The sequence below is a fragment of the Hydra vulgaris genome, chromosome 12 (assembly GCF_038396675.1).
Source record: "Hydra vulgaris chromosome 12, alternate assembly HydraT2T_AEP".
Taxonomy (NCBI): domain Eukaryota; kingdom Metazoa; phylum Cnidaria; class Hydrozoa; order Anthoathecata; family Hydridae; genus Hydra; species Hydra vulgaris.
Window position 1 is genome coordinate 15,573,365 of NC_088931.1, and position 22,412 is coordinate 15,595,776.

Sequence of the window (22,412 nt, forward strand, 5' to 3'; positions counted from 1 at the left end):
TAATGGTTGCATTAGTGTGCATTTGAATCTAATATGTTTTTTGGTTTGAATCTAATATGTTTTTTGGTTTGAATCTAATATGTTTTTTGGTTTGAATCTAATATGTTTTTTGGTTTGAATCTAATATGTTTTGATAAATTTAATAATCAACACCTTGCATACTTTTTTAAAAGTAATGGTTGCATTAGTGTGCATTTGAATCTAATATGTTTTTTGGTTTGAATCTAATATGTTTTTTGGTTTGAATCTAATATGTTTTTTGGTTTGAATCTAATATGTTTTTTGGTTTGAATCTAATATGTTTTGATAAATTTAATAATCAACACCTTGCATACTTTTTTAAAAGTAATGGTTGCATTAGTGAAAACATTAATATAGGTTTTAAATAAGCACAAATATTTTTTAAAATATATGAAACAAAATTAAAAAAAAAGTATTTTTTATTGTAATGTTGAAATAAAGAAACAAATTATTTTTTATTGTAATTTAAAAAAAAGAGTAGATCAGTCAACAAACAAAAAAATGATATTAAGAAAAAATATTTTAGGTTAAGCATAAAATTAAAAAAAAATTAATACGAAACAAAAAAAAACAAGCAAAAAAAAAAACTCACAGTTGACTTTTTTTGTTGCTTAATTTTTATTAGTTAAAAGTAATTAAAAATAATAATATGAAAAATAAATTACATTACAAAAATTACCAACATGAATTATTTTATTTTTAGTTATTCACATCTTAAGAACATGAATTATTTTAGGCTAAAAAAACACCCTTTTGAAAAACAATCAGTTACTTAATTAGGCACAAATATTTTAAAAGCACAATATTTAAAAAATGATGCTTTTTCTCTTCTAGACAAGGTCTAAAAACGCATTGTAAACGTAGTTGGACTGGGTCCATCTGCTAAGCTTGAGTCTCCTTCCTATCATCATAAAGTTGTATCTCTTTCTCTTTTCTAAAAATACTATCATGGTCGCTGCTCAAAAGAGCTTTCATCTCTAGTTCCATCAACTAAAACTCATTCTCGCTTGACTCATCATTCATCAAAGTCTCATTCTTTTAGTCTAATTCTGTATCTGTCTCTGCATGCTCCAAAAACTTTTATTCATCTAGCTTTTTTCCCTGCTGTTTAATCCTTTGAAACTCTCTCCCATTTTCATGTTTTCCTGACTTATACAACTTTCAACCTTTTAAGTCTTCTGTAAATTGTTTCCTTGCTCTATAACTCTATTCTTTTTTTCTAGTAACTCCCAGCTTAATTATTGGTTGCTTGCAGCCTTGTTGGGAGTGAATCAGAATTAAAAAAAAATTCATATTAAAATTAACACTTATTAAAAAGTTTATTCTAAAAAATACAAATATCTGAAAATGATACAATAATTTCTGATAGATATGATACTTGACACACTGGTAAACCTCAGGTAGCATGATACTTGACACACTGGTAAACCTCTGGTAGCATGATACTTGACACACTGGTAAACCTCTACCATCATCCAAATAGAATGTCATATGTTAAAACTCAAATGACTTAAAATTAAAATTTAATTCAAAAAGTAAGCTAAAATATTGTTTATTAAGTTTATTAGAAAGTGAAACATTCAATATTAATATTTTTTAGTATATTTTGTAATGTAGATTGAAATACATACTAGAAAATATGTTGAATAAGAATTTTAGATATTCTTTAATAATACTTGCAAATATGACTAAAAATAATATACACTCAGCGAATTTTTTCACTGTTATGATGATTTCAACAATAAATGACACGTCTCTTCAAAAATATTATTTGCACATATGATTAAAAATAGTAAAATTATTTTTTAGTGTGGTCTCTAAGAATTGTAAAGTCATTATAAAATAATGATCAAACAAAAATGTTATAACCATTGTAAAATGATAAATGTAAAATGTCTTAATACCCAAATCGAACAAGTATTATACACAAAAAATTACGAATTTCTAAAAAAGAACTCTTTTTAGTTAACCATAAAAATTTCTAGAGATAAACTAAAAATAATCATTAATTGTATAGACTTTAGATTAATATATTGTTTGTAATAATCTAAAACCTATTTAATCAATTTAAAACTTAAATTCCTCTCGATTCAGATGAAAGTTTATCTATTTCATTTGATAAATTAACACATTCATTTAGAAAATTTAAAGGAACTAGTTCTTTCAAACGGATTGCTTCTAAAAGTTGCTCCTTACTATTTCCAATGAAGTTGTTTCTAAGAAAAGCTGGTAGACCACCACGCCTGTCGTACATTATGTATAATGGAACTCTCAAAGTGCCCAAAACCTAAATTAATAAATAATAATTTCTTTTAATAATTTTAAAATCTTTTATTCCCATATTTTATTAAACAACATTTTAAAATATATACTTTTAACATTTATTTGTACATTCTACTGTACCGCTGCAATAAATATAATAAGTGTTTGTGCACTTTTTTTTGAAACTGCAAAAATACTGCTTTTTTGAGGTTTTCAAAAATGCAAACATAATAAAGATTGTAATCTGTAAATCTTATGCATTTAAAAAAATATAAAGCAAAAACATTTGTTAAAAGATATAATCTTTTTTGTACTAAAAAGCGAAAATAAACTTTATAATTTAAATTTAATAGTTCAGTAAACTTAAGATTGACAGGTCTGCACAAGATTAATTTCGAAACAGACCTGTCAATAATTAGTATACTGAATTATTAAATTTAAATTAAAAAGTTTATTTTCTGCTTTTTAGTACAAAAAAGATATATTTTTTAGCAAATGTTTTTAATGTATTTTTATTTTCTAGTTTTTAATCTTTACAATGAGTTATGGTATTTAGCAATGCAAATTATTGTTATATAGCATTGCTAATGTTATGTTGCAATAATACTATTAAACAGTGGTTCAGATGGCAAAAAATAAGCGGAATAGTTGTGATTAAGTTCCCTAGTAGCAAGCAACATTGGTGCAATATTAGTAAAACATTGGTGCAATATTAGTACTATATCTCAAAATTGGCTAAATATTGTTAACAATATTGGACCAATATAAAACTTCCTCATTTGGATATATATAGCCAATATTGATTTATTTGCAATATTGGCTGTATTTAAACTGCAATATAATACCAACATATTTTTTTATCATAATCTATGAAAAAACATCAAATCCAAAAAAAGATCTCTTTGAAGGGGAGTTGACCCTGTTAGCCGCAGATTATAAATAAACAAGAATAGCAGTTAAAAAACTAAAACCACTTAGAAATTCAATTAAGCCTCAATTAAGTAATTCAATTAAGTCTCATCCTTTTTCTGTGACTGTCTTAAGTGCTCCAAAAACTCTTATTCCTCTAGTTTTTTTACTCGAACATCAGTTCTTTGGAATTTGCTTCCTTCTTCGTACTTTCTTGATTCATGTAATTCGTAATCCTTTAATTTGTCTGTCAATCGTTATCTTGCTTTACAATCTTCATCTTTTCTCCTCCAGTAACTTCCAACTCTAATTAGTGGTTGCTTGCAGCCTTGTTGGAAGCGAAGATGTTTAAAAAAATAAAACAAAACAAAAAAAACATTAATCCTTGAGGGGGGTTTGAACCCTCAAAACTGTCAGCCGCGCATTGAAAGAAGAGTTTTATTATTTTTCTAAAAACTTTTTTCTTTTTGTATTCATAACTTGTAAATGAAAGATAAAAAATAGAAACTCTGCCTTCTTAAATAAATAGAAGTTCTTCTTCTTTCATGAAAACACCAATTGATTTTTTTGTATTACTAGAAAAGTAATAAAATCTTTTTATTTATTTTTCTATTATTTCTAGGTGTTCATAAGTGTTTTTTTTAAATAATTTTTTTTTAATCGAAACTATTACAAAAAAATAGTTTTCCGTTAACAATTTCACTGCACATACTTTATGTATGTGTGTGTGTGTATATATATATATATATATATATATATATATATATATATATATATATATATATGTATATATATATATATATATATATATATATATATATATATATAGTTATAACACGCATACATGCATTATGTGTTAATAATATGCATATATGAGTGTTATTAACTATTAATTGTGCCAAAGTCACAAGATTCATTAAGCTGTAACATGTTTTTTGCAAAACAATCATGTACATGCGATAGCAAAACTGCTGGATTCACTTTATAAGCAACAAAATAAAAATTCAGTGTCGTTAAAGAGATATTTCCAAAACTCCAATTTAAACCTATCACAAAAGGATGATGGTTCTAAATCTTCATTAAAGTCGGCAATGATTCAATAGGCCAAAAATATAATCAAACAAATTTTAACAAAGTATTGGATAGAATCGGTGTTGAACCATTGCATGAAGAAGTTGCTGAAGAAGCCAATAACAACATGAAGACACAATTGCAACAATCCCTAGGAAAGATGATTTTGTTCTGAACCAAGATTAGTAATTCTTATTCTTTTTCAGAGACACTAGTTAAAGCTATTTAAAGCAAGTGGAGTCCAAACATTAAATTTGAATAAAATAGATCTCAAAACAATTCAGCTTATGTCAGCATCCAGGGAAAGTTTTCTATTGATGGTAATGCTATTGGTTTTCTAGCTTGTTAATGTATTTAACTTTTATTCTAAGTTTCAAATCTGACTGAGTTTTAAAATGTTAAATGCATAGGTATTTTTAAAATACAATGTTTTGGAAAATTAAAATTTAATTTGATAATGATAAAAAATTGTTAATACCTAAAAATAAATAATAAAAAAAAAAAATTGATTTGATAATTCTATAATTTTTAAATAATACTGTAAAATTAAATAATTATGTATTGAAAATAAAATAGTTATCTGAAAATGTTTTAATACTGTTTCCTAATGTTTCGGCTGAGTACTTAAGATTTTCTAATTAATACCATGCATAACTGTTATATAAAGGAAATCAGGACTAGTTACACCTAAAGGATGTATTTTAAGTTATTATTACAACTCAAGAAAAAAAAAAAAAATTAAAGTAATAAAGTAAAAACTGTTTACAACTTTTTATTAAAATTTTGCATTAAACACAAGTTTTACTAATAAAACTTGCGTTTTCAATTTTTTTTTTTTTTGGTTTTATGAAAACTAAAGGTGAAAATGAAAAAGTTAAAATAACGAGAAGTAAAAAAATCTTTTTCAAAAAGCCAAAAAATGTCGAATTATTTAAATATTTATATTTGGGTCATTTCACGTCAAATAACCCCCAAAAATTTTTTTGACACCATGCCATCTCAGATTTTGATGATTTTTGAAATACAACTTAAATTAATGAAATAAATCTTCACTCCAAATTTTAATGTCTGACTCCTTATGGTTTCAGAGATATCAATACTCAGTCTCTTTTTTGACTTTTTTTCAGTGCCATTTATTTTTTAAGCTAATTGCATAACACAAATACTTATGAAATACTTCTTCAATAGTAGTGAAATTTTGTACCTAACTGTATTTTAGGGAGAGAAACTTAAAAATAATGGCTAAAACACTAAAAAATTAAAGATTCTATATAAAAAAATTAATTCCAAAATTGTGTAATGATTTTTTCCTAATGTTCTTTATGTAACAAACACCATAATATAAAAAAAAGGATTTTCTTTTTAAATTCAGATTTATTTGCCTTTAAAGCTTTATAATACTAAACCCAAAAAATATCAAAATTACAAAAATAAACCATGGACATAATTAAATTGTAATAAGAAAATTTAAAATATGGCAATAAGAATTAGCAATCTTTAACAGTTTTATAAAAAATTTTAATGTTTTAAATTTTATCAATTTTAAATTTTTTTTATCAATTTTACTGATTTTGTATTGTTTTCCTGTGATATTTGTTGGAATATTAATCATCAACAATAAGTTTGTTAATGGAACTCAGCACACATCATTTCTAGAAGACCAACAAAATGACCTTGAAAAGTAAATGGATTAATGAAATTAACTTGAAAGTCATTATTTTCAACATCAATATCTTCAACTAGCCCAATCCATGGATTGTTATTATATATCAAACATACAAACACTCCCAATGCTTTTATTAATAAAGCTTTTTTTAATAATCTCATCAGTTTGAAAATTAAAAGCAAATAAATACTCTATTTGTTCAGAAACAACTTTAGTTTGAAATGAAATTTTGCTAGCTGCGAGTGCCTGGTAATAATTTTGCAGTTGCATAATCTTTGCTTCATTTTGCTTTGCATTATCATGTTTGACATGATAATTTTTTGATAATTCTCAACTGCACTAATTATTACATATCTAAAATTTATTATTTTCAGATATTTAATATAAACTCATTCCTATGATTTCATTTTGGCAAAAATAAAACATTGCAGATGCTGTAAGTATATGATTTGTTGTTGTTCGACGAAGGCTAGCAATTGAAGTTAGTTTTTTTACAGCCCCACTTATGCTATCACAAGGTGATTTATTGTGACTTGTTGCAAAGAAAGACCATGTACATTTCATAGTAAAATCTTGTTCATGGTGGCATATATTTATGAAGAGTTTGCAGTTTGATAAGAAATATTGCTTTTAATATGTTCAATTGTTAACTTCATCACATGATATACCATATCTACATCATACAGTAAATCATCTGTAAATCATATATTATATTATAATGTTTTTATATAGAACCTTCTGGACACAAAGAGCAACAATTTATCATGCAATTCTTGTTAGCCCTACTACAAACTAGCATATCAATAAGTTTGTGATAATCCTTTGATAATTTAACTACACTAATTAATAACTTAACATTTTGATGGTAGGTGCACACATACTGTATGCGTACCAGATGCTCCTACTGTAATGCACTGTTTTAGACGATGTGAGCAAAGGGTAAAAAACAAGTCTTTATATCAAGATATCTGTTTTTAAACTTAGCATACAGTTCTTTTAGATTTGAAAGAATCAAATACTTTTGCATATGAGATCTTTGAGCTATACTCACAAAATTTTTTTTACCAGACATTTTCATCATTGCAACAAAACTAAATAATTTTATCTGCAGTTTCTTGAAATATTTCCTTTCCTTTTTTTTTTTTAAGGAATGATAAAATACCATTTTTTTACAGCAGTTTTATCTGCAGAATATAATTAGTAACAAATTCTTTTTCTATACATTTGTAGACCAAGATATTGGAACTGGTGTTAGTAATTGAACTTTCTGATTCCGAATGTAAATTAAAATTTTTTTAAAATTTTTCCTAAGTCATTTGCTTTACACTTAACTTCCTTAGATAATTTATTGAAGGAATCTTGTTGGCTTAACTAATCAGGGTCTAGATTCAAAGTCCTTGCAACACTTAACTTTACTGTTTTTTGAACATGTAATAATTTCTTTTTATGGAGAGCAACTTGTGACTATTCACAGCATGTGTAATGAGAGGACTTATGTTCATAGCAGTCAAAGAAGAATTGAGATTTTCTTATAACAATTTGTTTATAGCAAGTTTATTATGTTCATCTTCGCAAATCTGGTTGCAAGTCAGTTCGCCTGGTAGATCATTGTTAAATGACCCCAATTTAATTATACATGATGGACATATCTTTTCTCCAGAAATAACAATATACCAATTTTTCAATTTCCCAGCAAGACATTTATTTCTTTGCATCTACCTTAAAACATGAGTAATAATTACTGCTTCAGTGAGTATTTTGCAAAAAAATCTAGTATATATAATTATGATAAAATTCAAAAAAAAAATTTCATGGTTTTTCTTTTTTTCTTTTTCCATTTTTCTGTGGTTTTTCTTTTCTTCTTTTTCCATTGTGTGAATTAAATGGATCATAGCAAGTTATGTAGATTGTGGAGTAACGTTTTAAGTAAACTTATTGGGGAAATCAAACATTTGCATTTTCATCAATTTCAATGCTAGAACAACTATTTTTCTGCATCATTGAGACTTTCTTGATACCATTGGATTTCATATGTGTTTGTTTACGACAAATTTTTTTATTTATTATTCCAATTATTAATATTCCAACATCTTTCTTTATCATTTACACTTTTATATTATTTTTTAGTTCCATAAGAAATTATTTTACAATAATTATTATTTAAAGATTCGCAAATAGAAAACCCTTCATTAAACATGAAAATTGTATAAAATAAAGATCTTTAATGTGAAATGCAAACAAGCTATATATTGGAACTGTATCATAGAATCTAATATCTTCGTAAAGAAATGCAAAAAATAAATGTATATAACTTTTTTTATTATTAAATAAAAATTTATCTTAATTTTTTTTTATAAAACTTGCAAATAAATCAGATTCAAAAAAGAAAACCCTTGCAGTTCTTTGTAATAAAGAGTTGGTTATATATAGAACCATAGAAAAAAATTTCATAATCATATCTTTCAGGCATCTCAAGATATACTTTTTTTTTGTATGGGGCATCATGAAACTTTTAAAAGAGAATTACAACATTGTGAAATTGAATTTTTATATAGTAGCCTAATTTTTTAGTGTTTTAGCCATCATTTTTCAAGCTCCTCTCCCTAAAAAATAGTTAGGTACAAATTTTCAACACTATTGAGCAAGTATTTTATAAGTCAAAGCTAATTGTGTTATGCAAGTAGGTTCAAGAATAAATGGCGCTAAAAAAAAAATCAAAAAAGAGATTGGAACTGAGCATCAATATCTCTGAAACCGTAAGGAGTCAGATATTAAAATTTGAAGTGAAGTTTTCTTTCATTAATTTAAATTTGTATACCAAAAATCGTCAAAACATAGTGCATAGTGGCATAGTGCCAAGCATTAATTGAGCTGAGCAGGAATAATCCATATATTGATTAAAGTGATCATATTGATTAAAGTGAACTATGGGGTAAATTGTATTAAATTCATAAGAATAAGTTAAATCATTATGTAACTCAGGTTTAAGCACTTTTCTACAATAATGAATGTTTTTAATTGTAATAATAGATGAAGTTGTTGACAAAAATTATTTATAATGTAATTCAGTAAACATGTCAGACCAATATGAAATTTCACATAACAAAAGTATTGTAACTTAAAGAAAATACTTTTGAATCTACAGATATTTTCTGTATTTTACCTTTTCTTTATTATGAGTATAAAATTTATGTGAAATAATATAAATTACAAAATAGCTTATAGTTTTTTTGAGTTCTCTGCACAAGTTAAAATATCTAAGTATTTTGTTGCACCTTACTCTGTTCACTATTGCAACTTGCCCCAGACCGGGGTAAGTTGCAACAGTGAACAGGGTAAGGAACAACAATACCAGTAGGTATTATTTTAAATAAATAAAAACTGATTATTTAAAATAATACCTACTGGCATTATTTTGAATCGTCAACTTTTGGTTCTGATTTTTCAAAGGTTTTTATTATTCAAAATAATACCTGTGTTATTTTGGATAATAAAAACCAATGTTATAGTTTTCAGTTATTTTAGAAACTTTACTGTAAAAATAAAAAAACTTTAATTTAACATCTGTTTGCAATATTTCAGTCAAAGTAAAAATATTTTATTAAACTTTTCTATTATATCCATGAAATCTTTTTTACACAAAACAAAAATTGTCACTTTCTTCTGAATAATTGATAAAGGGCTTTTAAAATTAATTGAGCACATTTAAGTTTTCCCAGAATGTTAGCTTTTCTATAGAAATTGATTTTTCTAAATTTTTTATTAAACCAGATTTTCTGTGGGCTTGCTCGATTTGATTTTTTTTTGGAAATCCTATGTTCATTGGTTTCTTCAAAAAATCCAATATTTTGTAGCTTTTGTATTAGTAAAACAAATTTAGATTTCCTCTCATAGTTTTAAATTGTTCATACAAAGTACGGAATTTATTAATCTTTTTATTTCTTAGTTTTGAAATTGAGGAACTTTCTGACCAAACATAAAAAAATATTTTTTTTGTTATTAACTTTAGTTTATTTAGAATACAATAAGTGACAAATATAAGATAAAAAAAGGTGTGCAAAAGTATTAGCGCACTTACAATCTTTTGAGGATTCTAAGAAAATTTAATGCTTTATATGACTACCTTTGTTTTCAAGAAATGTCAAGACTCTTCACGGCATGGAATCTGTAAGTGTTTTGATTAGATCTTGTGGCACGGTATTCCACAAGTCTAGCATTTGAGTCTTGAATTGCACTAAGTAAGTAAGCTTACTTTTTTACAATTTACAGTTCATTCAACTGCAAAAATTTTCAATAGGATTCAAATCAGGTGAGCAAGCGGGCCAAGACACCAGATTCAATCGTTTTTTTTCCATGTATGGCAAGGAGCCTTATCTTTTGTTGAAATTGCCAAGTGGAGTCAGTTCTGAAGATGCCCATTGAAGGCTGTAAATAATCTTTTAATACCCCTCCATACCAACATTGATTGAGACAATCAGTGTAAAGATGCACCAGGCCAGTGCTAGATCCAGATATATATATACAACCACTATTAAGTAGCCTCCTCATCTGTAGTGGCTTTATCGGCCTTGAGGAGGTGAATAACAAAAAAAAAAAAAAAAAAAAAAATATATATATATATATATATATATGTGTATATACATATATATATATATATATATATATATATATATATATATATATATATATATATATATATATATATATATATATATATATATTAGGGCAGATCATTTTGAAACTTTTTACAATAAATGCTTAGGCCATATGAACTTTAAATGTGTTGGCCCTTATGTAAAACTAATGCAAAAAAAAAAAAAAGAAAAATTTTAATTTTTAGGTTTTCAAATTTGAACCTCAAAAACCGAGGATTTGTGAAAAAATGCAGTATACGCGGTTTGCTGCAACTTGACCGGTTATTCTGATGGCTCAAAAACATTTTCAATCGAATCCTTGACCCCAAATACCAATTATTAGACACCTGGACAGTCATTTTAACTTAAAAACTTATGATTTAAAGTTTAAAAAGATCGTTATTTTTGCTATACTTTGCTGCAATATCTTGCGTTGTTACGAAAAAATATTTTATTTAAACTTGAATTTATTTAATAAGTTATATGAAATAACTTAAGAAATATCATTCATAAGATGATGCATTTGAGCTGACATGTTAAGTCCACAAAAATTATTTTTATAAACTATAAATTTTGAGTTCTTTATTGATGGCTAAACGAACACGTAAAAATAGTCAAAGTTGAAAATTAAGCGTTATAGGTTTTGCAAGTGAAATTTTAGATTCTGAGTTACTAACATTAAGAGATGTCATTAAATACGGTCTGTTTCTAAGAAAAGATAATAACTGTAAAGCGAACGCAAAAATTAAAGATACATGCAAAAAGGTTTTTTTAAAGTGAAAACACAATGGTTGAAAGCGAATCCTGAAGTTCCAATCGTGACGGACAAAGTTGGTATAAATAAAATAGCTAAATTATGGAAAAAAGCTACAGATATTGTTAACTTCAGGTGCAACACTGAGACCATTTCTAAGTTTCACTCTAATCTGGACAAGCTATTTGATATAGCGAAGTGCAAGTGTGACATTGTTTTGTGTAAGGAGGCAAGTTGTAGTTCGTGTGTTTTTAAAGCTCATATCTCTTGTCAACCCAAGAGAGAAAACAAAATTCCCAGAAAAGAACTTCAGTTTATAAAATCCCAAAGAGAAAAATTAGGGACAAAAAGTTGTATGCAAATGGGAGCTCAAGATTTTAAATAGCTAACAGACAAGAAAAAAATTATAAAAGGAAGGAAACTGGAAAAGAGAAGTCACAAATAGAATATATATATATATATATATATATATATATATATATATATATATATATATATATATATATATATATATATATGTATATGGGGAGAGAGAGAGAGAGAATCTATATACTTAGAGATTGGACATACAAAAAACGGCGACTATGTTTTTGCCAAATTAGTGCACAGCATAAATGAATTTGAGTAAAAACAATTATAAAGCTTAATAATATTTTAAATAAAAATTTGTTTTTAAAAACTAAAAAATTTTATTTGCAAAAAGAGCAGCAAAAAAATAGTTGTAATTTATATGTAACTGAACAAAGGTTTATACTTGACAAAAGGCTTTCAATTTAATTTAAATTAGTCTTTTAGTTAAACCTAAACTTTCATTGTCAATGCATGCATTAATGCAATAATAATGCAATGCATTATCATGCTTTGTTGTAAAGTGTACAAGAATTTTTTTTTATTTTTTTATTTTTGCGTAAAAAACTTTTTTTCTTCAGGCTAAATATTTTAAGCCTGAATTTAATAAACCTGTTTTCAAGCTTCGATTTAATTTTATGACAATTAGGATACAAAATTAAACTTTTAATTTTTTCTTCAGAATGGATTTTCTCTACAGGCATAGCATTACAATTGCTTTGGAAAAAATGGTATGGCCCAAATTATTCAAATATTAATTCTATTTGTAAAAAGAATGCAAATGTTTTTTCATTAGCAAAAAATAAATTACCAACTTTGTGCTCTTTGTTTGCGACAAATTTAATATAATCAGCATTTAATCTATTTTTAGAACTTAGAGATTCAAAACAAATTGTGCAAATTCTTTCAATTTTGTACCCTCTGTAATATTAAACAAACAATTTTGCTCAGCATTACTTAAAATTAAACTGGAGGTTCTATCTTTAGGTATAACAATGTACTCTTTCTGTTGTGGCTTGAATATCTTACAGGTCAAGAAAACCTGATAAGAATTGATGGTCATCTATATCATAACTGCCCTTTGATGATTTTTTCAAGAATTGGTCATTTTTGAATTTGAAGAGCTGTAGGAATTACTTGCTTTGCACTAATTCTTATAAACCAAGCAGCTGTAAGCATTTAAACATCTTTTTTTTAATCTGCAATAAATTTTAATCCACAACTTACATCATGATTCATTACACATGTTGCTTTTGATACTTTCATTTTGTTGAAATGTTTTTCATCTAGATGCTCAGATATAAGTTTATAAGCAAACTTTATACCCATTCCTTCTTGAAAGTCTACAAGCTTGTTTATTCCTTCTTGAAAGTCTACAAGCTTGTTTATTCCTTCTTGAAAGTCTACAAGCTTGTTCACTCCTTCTTGAAAGTCTACAAGCTTGTTCACTCCTTCTTGAAAGTCTACAAGCTTGTTCATTCCTTCTTAAAAGTCTACAAGCATGTACAATTGTTTTGAATCTATAATTGGTGATAAAAGTTTATATTTTTCTTGAATCTTAGCTCTAATTATGAAATGTTTCTTACATAAGAGAGATGTTCTTATATTCTTTAATAAATGTGGCACATCCGCTAAAAAATCAATAGTACAAGTTGGGTCTCACAGGGTGTTTAATTGAGCTAGAAATATTACCATTGTTAGTACAGCTAATATTAAAAGATCTCCACATTGCTTGGCTGATTGCTTGACTCATATCAGAAGTTACACTATTTTAATTTTTAATCATATATCTTCAGTATAATTTATTATAGTTAGGATAATATTTTTTAAAACATCACCATTAACAGAACTTGAAGTATAATAGTATGCTACAGTTTGTTTCCATCTTGTAGATATTCCTCCATAAAAACTAAAGCATGGTTAGCTGTGAACTTGTAGATGAAATATGAACTTGTAGATGTATCATAGTCAACACTTTCGGTTATTGACATTTCATCAAGAATTAAAGCACATTCTAAAAGCACATTTCGTGAATTTTTATAACATTCACTTTAGTTTTCATAAACTTAAAGACTTCTGTTAAAATACCACTTTAGAACTTTAGATTTTCTAATCTTTGTTGTAGGGTAGGTAGCAATAAGGCCACATGGTTTAGGTTTTTTTCGATTCGGTTTTAAAAATAAAACCAACGACTCGGCTTTTTATGATTCGGTTAAAACTTTTTTTTGATTGGTTCAGTTCAGTTTCGGCTAAAAACAAAACAAAGTTTTAGAGGTCATTTATTTAACAAATTTAGAATTACAGATTTTTTAAAATACCAAAGAAAACTAACAATTAATTAATTAACAATTAATTTTTATTCTTTTAATATTTTGTTTCATATAAACAATTTTTTCCACATTTTCAACCGCCAACATAGTTCTTCTGGCAAGGACAATGTTACCAGCAGTAGAAAAAACCCTCTCCGAAGTTGCAGAAGTTGTTTGTATACAAATTTATTTTTGTGCATAGTTTGATAAAATTGGGTACTGCAACTTCATAATTTTCCATAACTCTAAAATATTTGTCATTTCTTCAGCTGTTTTAGCTGCTAAATAATAAACAATTTCTAAACATGATTAGTTTTGATGTGGCTGGTTATTGTTGAAGTACTGCCACAGCGTATTTTGTAAGACTTAAAGCAAATTTTACACTTGCCTTCACTTGACTTTTTAATGAATTTTCAAATATCACTTTCTTTCGGCATCTTTAACATGAATAAAATAAAAACTGTTAGTGAGAGAACCAAACCAAATAATAATCAAATAAATAAACATAAGTAAAAATTTAATTTTGAACAAGTATAATAGCAGATAACATAGTTCAACGTAAATAAATTTAACTTTATAATTTTTTAAAATCTTTAAAAAGTATTTTAGTTATTTCTAAGAACATTATAAGTCACAATGCAAATATTAAATTATTTGCATTGTGACTTATAATGTTCTTGCATGCTCCTTAAGGCATTAATAACATTTAAACAACAAAATATTTTAATTATATCAGTATTATTAATTATATGCTTATTAGGATACAATAAAAACAGTTTAGAAAACAAGGTTTTCAAAATAGCAATATTATAAGCAAAATATTTTAACAATATTAGTAATTTAAGTTAAATAAAAATTACATCTTTTTAGAAAAAGCTTATACTCACATTTTACATTGTTTTACGTTGTTCAAATTTTATTATATTTACATTGCTCCCTTTTTTATAAAAAAAAAGGAAACAATTTAAACATAATAAAATAGTCCACAATTAGTTGGCTGTGAAATTAGAACAAATGTTGCAGACCATGATGAAGTAAGATTTTTTGAAAGATACCACAAACCACAGAAAAGCAAAGTAAATTTATTTTGCTCTTCTATGGTTTGAAATTTCTTAAATTAAATAACAATTATATATTATTTAATAAATCAATATTAAACAATTTTTTTAACATTTGAAAATTTTACATCGGTTTTTAAAAAAATTTTCGGTAACGGTTCAGTTTTTATTTTATTTTAAATAATTAGATTGGTTTGGTTCAATTTGGTATTTTTGTTTCGGTTTTCACTGAAAGAATGTTCAGTTAACCGCACGACCTTAGTGATGGGTATGGTAAAATTAATTGAAGTAAGTTTTCATAACCACTTTGGCCACATGTAAACTTGAGTTCCAATGCTTCATTTATAGTATCACTTGACCATATAATAAACTTCATATTTTCTCTACTTAAGGATAATATTTGATCTTCTTTAAATATTGTTTTAACTTATCTCTCCTTTTATGATTATACTTTTAAATAGCATTTATTCTTGCTTTAGTTTTTAAAGCGTTTATCTTTTTCTTTTGGATAATGATTATTTTTTCTAATTTTCTCAATTTTTCATTTAAATCTTGTATAAGTAAATCTTGTATAAGCAAAATTTTTATCAACCTCAGTAGTGCAAAGTGATTCAAATACTCCATTGTCATTTACTTCAATTAAAATATTTTCCAACTTCTTCACTTCTATTTGCTCAACTGGTTTTTTTTGTTTATGTTTTGGTGTAACATGGTTAAAGATTGTAGGAACTGCATTAATATTAAGTTTTCTTGAGCCATCTTCTCTAGTTTTTTCCCACTGATCAGCATCAAAGTTTACAAAATAATTGATCAACAATTATGTGTATTTATGGCTTCTTATTATGAATCATATCTAGAATCAATTATATGTTGTATTTTTTTATGCTTACTTCACATAAAAAGCTTGTGTTTGTAGGTGTTCAGTTCAATAGTTTAACTTCAGAAGTCCAAATAGCCCACTGTCTTTGTTTTTGGGAAACATTTTAAAAGAAATGGACAACCAGCCATACCTTTACGAATATTTAACAAAAATTAGGAATAGTCTTCACTCAGTTATTTTTTTTGGCAAAAACATGGCGTCTAAAACCGTAAAAATCAAACATCCAATCAAAAATGATCACACCTATTTAAATATATATATATATATATATATATATATATATATATATATATATATATATATATATATATATATGTATACATATATATGTATACATATATATGTATACATATATATGTATACATATACAACACAAAACAACTTATATTTTATAAAAAAATACTAGCAAAAAGCAAAACAAAAAATCTTAATGGCTAGTCCGTTTGCATTTAGTTGGTTTTTCTAAACATTTTTCTAACAAATTTTATACAAAGTAATTTATTAATTTTAATTATATACATACATACAAAGTATTACATTAATAATCATTTCTAAAATTGTGCATCAAAGTTGTACATTTTATGATGGTTTTAAATTTATCATCAATAAATTTAAATGATATATTACTTAAGAGGTGCTTTTACTTGATCATAATTATAACTGATATAATATTATAAGATTATAATTGATTCCCCTTACTTATATATCTAAAAGTAAGCAGAACATTGATTTTTTATGTAGATAATGAAGTAAATATTTTAACTTAAATTAGGTTTAGCGCTGTGTTCAATTATGTGGAGAATGTTTTTAGAAGCCCCAAGCTCCCTATTAACTTATACAATGTTTAATAATTTAAAATATTGGTCAAATTAAAATTCTTTAAAAGTTAATCTAACTCTTCAAAAATGAATTTTGATAATTTCACAAAAACTTATCAAAAAAGATTCAAAGCTCAATAACTAAGGGTGGAATGCAAGTACTTGAGTCAAGTACTTGCATTCCACTTGAACTTTACTATGCAACCAATATCGGCAGAGTATTTTTTGAGGGGAAAACCCATACTCTGCTGCTATTGGTTACAATGTAAGGATCAATTCGAATTTGACTCAAGTTCGCTTCTTGCATTCCACCCTAAATCTGCCAACATTCTCCTTTTAAAATGAGTTGTAACAAAAATGAAGTTTTTTATAATTTCATATTTAATAAAGTGATACAAAATAAATATATTCTACTAGATATAAAATCCCCAAAGATATACCTCATAACCGCCATACTCTTGTTCCATACTTCTTTTTTCAATCTCTAAGAACTCTTGGAATGTTACCTGTTTGCAATAGAAATGGAGACAAAGCTTTTTCTCATTAAACATATGACAAAATAAATAATCATCTGGCAAAAAACGAAACATTTTAGGAAGTTCACCAAGTTCTTCATTAAATTCTCTAAGCAAAGCATCCTCAAAACTGCTATCAGAGTCATCTACATATCCACCAGGAAAACCAATTCGACCATCAAAACGCATTTCCATCTAAGAATACAATTAACAACTATATATATGTATATATACATTTATTTACATGTATGTATATATAAAAAATAATAAATATATATGTGTGTGTATATATATATCTGTGAAAACACACACAAACAGGTATATATATATATATATATATATATATATATATATATATATATATATATATATATATATATATATATATATGTATATATATATATGTATATATATATGTATATATATATATATATATACATATATGTATATATATATATATACATATATGTATATATATATATATATATATATATATATATATATATATATATATATATATAGACATATATATATATATATATATATATATATATATATATATATATATATATATATATATATATATATATATATATATATATATATATATATATATATATATATATATATATATATATATATATATATATATATATATATACTCTTCCTGATGATCCAGCAATGGTGAAACTTCAAGTAGAAGAAAAAAGTTAGATAAGTGTTTTTTACTAATTTATAAATATATATATATATATATATACATATATATATATATATATATATATATATATATATATATATATATATATATATACATATACATATATATATATATATATATATATATATATATATATATATATATATATATATATATATATATATATATATATATATATATATATATATATATATATATATATGTATATATAATTAAAATTCAATAAATACAGCAGCGTATAAACTTTTTCGAAAAAAATATATTTGCTTTTATTTCAATACATATTATTCGATATTTCGCTGATCTATCGTGATCAGCATCATCAGGTATAATAAAAATCGTTACAAAGAAAATTGTTATAATAAAAACAAACCGTTAAAAAGATAACATTAAAAAGAGCATGAGAAAATACAAAATAGGATTAAATGTTGACGTCAGATAATCTAATAAAAAAATGCTCCCAAGCTTTTGTTGTGACGCTATCACCATCATCCCTATTAAGAACATTTTCGCCACTTCCTAACACTTGTCGAACTTTAGCTTTGTTTATTTCCAGGGATTCTCGAACTTTCCGAATATGATTTTCTGGAGCTTCTGATATGGTTTTCGGGTTTAACCAGTCAAACATACCTTGGCATGATTTGGAATGCTCAGTAGCATCAGAACTCGCCCATTTTCTCATGAAAGTTTTTGGTTTACATGTAAACCAAAAACTTTCATGAGATATGTAGACAATTGCCACGCTCGCTTTAACTCAATAAAACAACAACAAATGTTTCTAAATATCCTAAACGAACAAAATCCTGCCATAAAATACACTGTTAAACTCAAAAACCACCCAAAACAACTTAATTTTCTAGATATTAATATTACGAACACATGCATGGAGCTTATGAACTTCAAATACATCGAAAAGAAGCAATAACTAATATTCAACTTAAACCAAATTCAAATATCAACGGTTTTTAAGCCGTCCAAAAAGAATATGTTCTCAAAAATACCTCCATTAGGAAATTAATTTTTTAATAAAAATATTATTGAAACCTGAAAACCATATCAGTATCTCCAGAAAATCATATTCAGAAAATTCGAGAATCCCTGGAAATAAAAAAAGCTAAAGTTTGACAAGCGTTAGGAAGTGGCGAAAATGTTCTTAATAGGGATGATGGTGAGAGCGTTGCAACAAAAGTTTGGGGGCCATTTTTTTATTAGACTATCTGACGCCAACATTAATTCCTATTTTGTATTTTCTCATGCTTTTTTTAATGTTATCTTTTTAACAGTTTGTTTTTATTATAACAATTTTCTTTGTAACAACTTTTATTATACCTGATGACACTGATCACAATAGATCAGCGAAATATCAAATAATATATCTTAAAATGAAAACAAGTATATTTTTTTCAAAAAAGTTTATATGCAGCCGTATTTATTAAATTTTAATTATATATATATATATATAAATATAAATATATATATATATATATATATATATATATATATATATATATATATATATATATATATATTTATATATATATATACACAATTAATTAATTGACATTTTAAAATATTTTTTAAAAAATATGAAACTTTTAAATACCAAAACAGCATTTCTAACAGGTATCCAACCAAATAACTTGACCTCAGGTAGTGGTGCATGTATCATAGCATGAACACAATGTCTCCAAGAACTACTTAAAGTTGCACTTTCAGCTCGAGTTATTAGTTTATAAGTGTGTTTTGTTACAGTAGATAAAGACATGACAGCTCCCATTAAATGTCACAAAAATTCTAAAAATAAAAACTAAAAAACTTTTGTTGTAAAATCTAAAAATGTTTTTGAAAGAATGAAAAATAGATAAACAAACTTGAAATTCTCCACAAAATAAAAATTCTAATGTATATATGATATATCTTATGACTAATTATCATTATGATTGTTAAAATATTGAAAATGATTCCTGAGATATGACACACTTATAAACAAGTAATTTTACACCAACAAGTTACATATGAACATATACGAGTAAGATGAACACTGCCTTGCTTTTTGCGAAGAAAAAAAGTAGCAAATAATTTAACTTAAGTTTCATACTGTGCTCTATGAGGTAGAAGGTGGAACGCTGGTCACCTTATCTAAAAATTAAATTGGAAGGAAGTTTATTATTATAATTATATTTTCTAAGTAATTTACTTAAAAAAAACAAAATAATATTTACTGAAAACAAAACTAAAAAGTGAATTGATTCTAAAACTAATAAAATAAACTTTAAAAATTTTGAACAAAATTTATTTAAGAAAAATATTGTGGTAGAGTACAATCTCTCTAATTCAAATCTCCTTAATTCCAAACCTCCATAACTTGATTAAATGCTAAACCACTGTGAAATGTTGCTGTAAAAAGTGAAATTTCTATAATTCAACAATCTCAATAAATCAAACTTTTATTTTCCCCTATAAAATTCAAATTAGAGAGGTTGTATTGTATCACTTGAGAGAATTTTATAAAGGATAAATATATTTAATCCCTAAACTGCTATATTTTATATGATTATTTTATACATTTACTACTTATGTATATATTGTAATATATATTTCTACTTTTCGATTTATTTTGTTACTTAGTTAAGTTACACGAAGATGCAATCTTATTAAACTCATCATCAGCTGAGTATATGAATTTATACGTGACTTATATGTTACCCACTTTTGTGTGGTATTTATTGTAAGTAACTTTAGTAAGCACAATGATTAGTGATGAACTGTAGTAGTAAGCACGATGATTAATGATGAACTGTAGTAAACATGATGATTAGTGATCAACTGTAGTGAACATGATGATTAGTGATGAACTGTAGTAAACATGATGATTAGTAATGAACTGTAGTAAGCACGATGATCAGTTATGAACTGTAGTAAACATGATGATAAGTGATGAACTGTAGTAAACATGATAATTAGTGATGAACTGTAGTAAACATGATGATAAGTGATTAACTGTAGTAAACATGATGATAAGTGATGAACTGTAGTAAACATGATGATTAGTGATGAACCGTAGTAAGCGCAATGATTAGTGATGAACTGCAGTAAACATGATAAGAGATAAACTGTAGTAAGCACAATGATTAGTGATGAACTGTAGTAAACATGATGATTAGTGATGAACTGTAGTAAACATGATGATTAGTGATGAATTGTAGTAAGCATGATGAGTAATTGCTTGAATTTGTCAAATGATATTGTTTCAACAACATTATCTTACAAAATGCTTCAGCCTTTGATGATACAGTTGTTAACTGACTTCTCAGTTCTATGTTATATCTGCCTTCAAGAGTAGCTTAAATCAGTTCTATGTTATCTCTGTCATTTTGCATTAAATCTTACAGTTTTTATTTTTAAAAGCTTGATAAACTTGTAATGTTGAGCTGTACTGTTTTTAATTTTAGAAGACAACAAAGTAAGGGTTCCAGACTTGTATAGCAGATATATGTTGTGTAAAGTCTTTTTTTCAAATTAAAGTGTCTCTTGATGCAAAGGTCTATTTAAGAATTTTGAGCATGTTATTAGATTTATTTGATGCTAATTTACACTGCTGAGCATATTTGAAATCCTTAATAATTTGAACTTTGAGATCTCTTTCAAAATTAGTGACTTCAAAACAACTCTTTTGACTGTGGTATCCTCTTCAACTTTTTCCATTTAGTTCAGATTTAGTTCAGATTTTTAGCCCAGAGTTGACATGTATGCTTTTATATAATTTTCACATTTATTTCCATTAGCCAGGATTACATCCATGTAAGAATCTTGTCCAGATCAGATTTTAAAATTGCTGTCTTCATTATTTTTAATGAGCTTTGTAATGTCTGATGACATTTTGAAATTGCTGATTTAAAGCTACAATTAGTTTTTTTTATTAAAAATGGTAACAACATATCAAATTGTGTGCACTGTGCATCAATATTAAAAATGGTAACAACATATCAAATTGTGTGCACTGTGCATCAATATTCTACTGTCTTTTAGATCACATTTATCAATTAGTTATATGTGATCTATAAACTCAAAAAAAAAATAAAAAAATAAAGAATAAAAGATACAAATGAAGCAAGAATAAATGTTCAATATATAAACAAGATTGTTTACATCATGAACTCAATCAAATCTTAGAAATTACTTACCCTTATCAAAAAAAAAAACGTTTATCTTTTTCTATGAACTACTTTTCTCCATATTTAAAAACAAGAAATATATAGTATTAAAGTAACTTGTAACTCTCCACACTGACAAAAGTTTAAACGAGTATATATTTTTAATGAAAGTATACCTTCTTTTTATATTTAATTTTGTTTAATATGTTCTAAATATCTATATAGCATTAAAAAAAAAGAGTTTGAAGAGAACTCTTTTAAGTAAGAAGGAGACTTGTGATAATATAAAACT

General features: G+C 25.6%; 1 protein-coding gene across 7 annotated transcripts; it reads right to left on the reverse strand.

Moving 5' to 3' along the window:
• Nucleotides 1-1,607: 1,607 nt before the first annotated feature.
• LOC100204487 (U8 snoRNA-decapping enzyme) lies at nucleotides 1,608-22,339 on the reverse strand. Of its 7 annotated transcripts, none has more exons than XM_065812308.1 (5): nucleotides 22,297-22,339; nucleotides 20,065-20,105; nucleotides 19,570-19,773; nucleotides 17,171-17,440; nucleotides 1,608-2,308 (listed from the first exon to the last, which is right to left on the reverse strand). In XM_065812308.1, exons 3-5 carry the CDS (start codon nucleotides 19,741-19,743, stop codon nucleotides 2,096-2,098), a joined length of 657 nt encoding a protein of 218 aa, XP_065668380.1. In that variant the 5' UTR covers nucleotides 19,744-19,773; nucleotides 20,065-20,105; nucleotides 22,297-22,339; the 3' UTR covers nucleotides 1,608-2,095. The 7 variants fall into 7 exon arrangements, with proteins under 7 accessions (XP_065668380.1, XP_065668377.1, XP_065668376.1 ...); XM_065812305.1 differs by having other exon boundaries at nucleotides 19,570-19,760; nucleotides 22,296-22,339; XM_065812304.1 differs by lacking the exon at nucleotides 22,297-22,339 and adding an exon at nucleotides 22,151-22,279 and having other exon boundaries at nucleotides 19,570-19,760.
• Nucleotides 22,340-22,412: the final 73 nt, after the last annotated feature.

Excerpts from the sequence above, each read along its gene's own strand:
- LOC100204487 (XM_065812310.1), bottom strand. The coding sequence starts at position 19,743 with ATGGGAGCTGTCATGTCTTTATCTACTGTAACAAAACACACTTATAAA. Across the intron at positions 17,441-19,569 it reads CTGTTAGAAATGCTGTTTTG|ATGGAAATGCGTTTTGATGG; the intron begins GTATTTAAAAGT and ends TTGTATTCTTAG. Across the intron at positions 2,309-17,170 it reads AAGAGTATGGCGGTTATGAG|GTTTTGGGCACTTTGAGAGT; the intron begins GTATATCTTTGG and ends TTATTAATTTAG.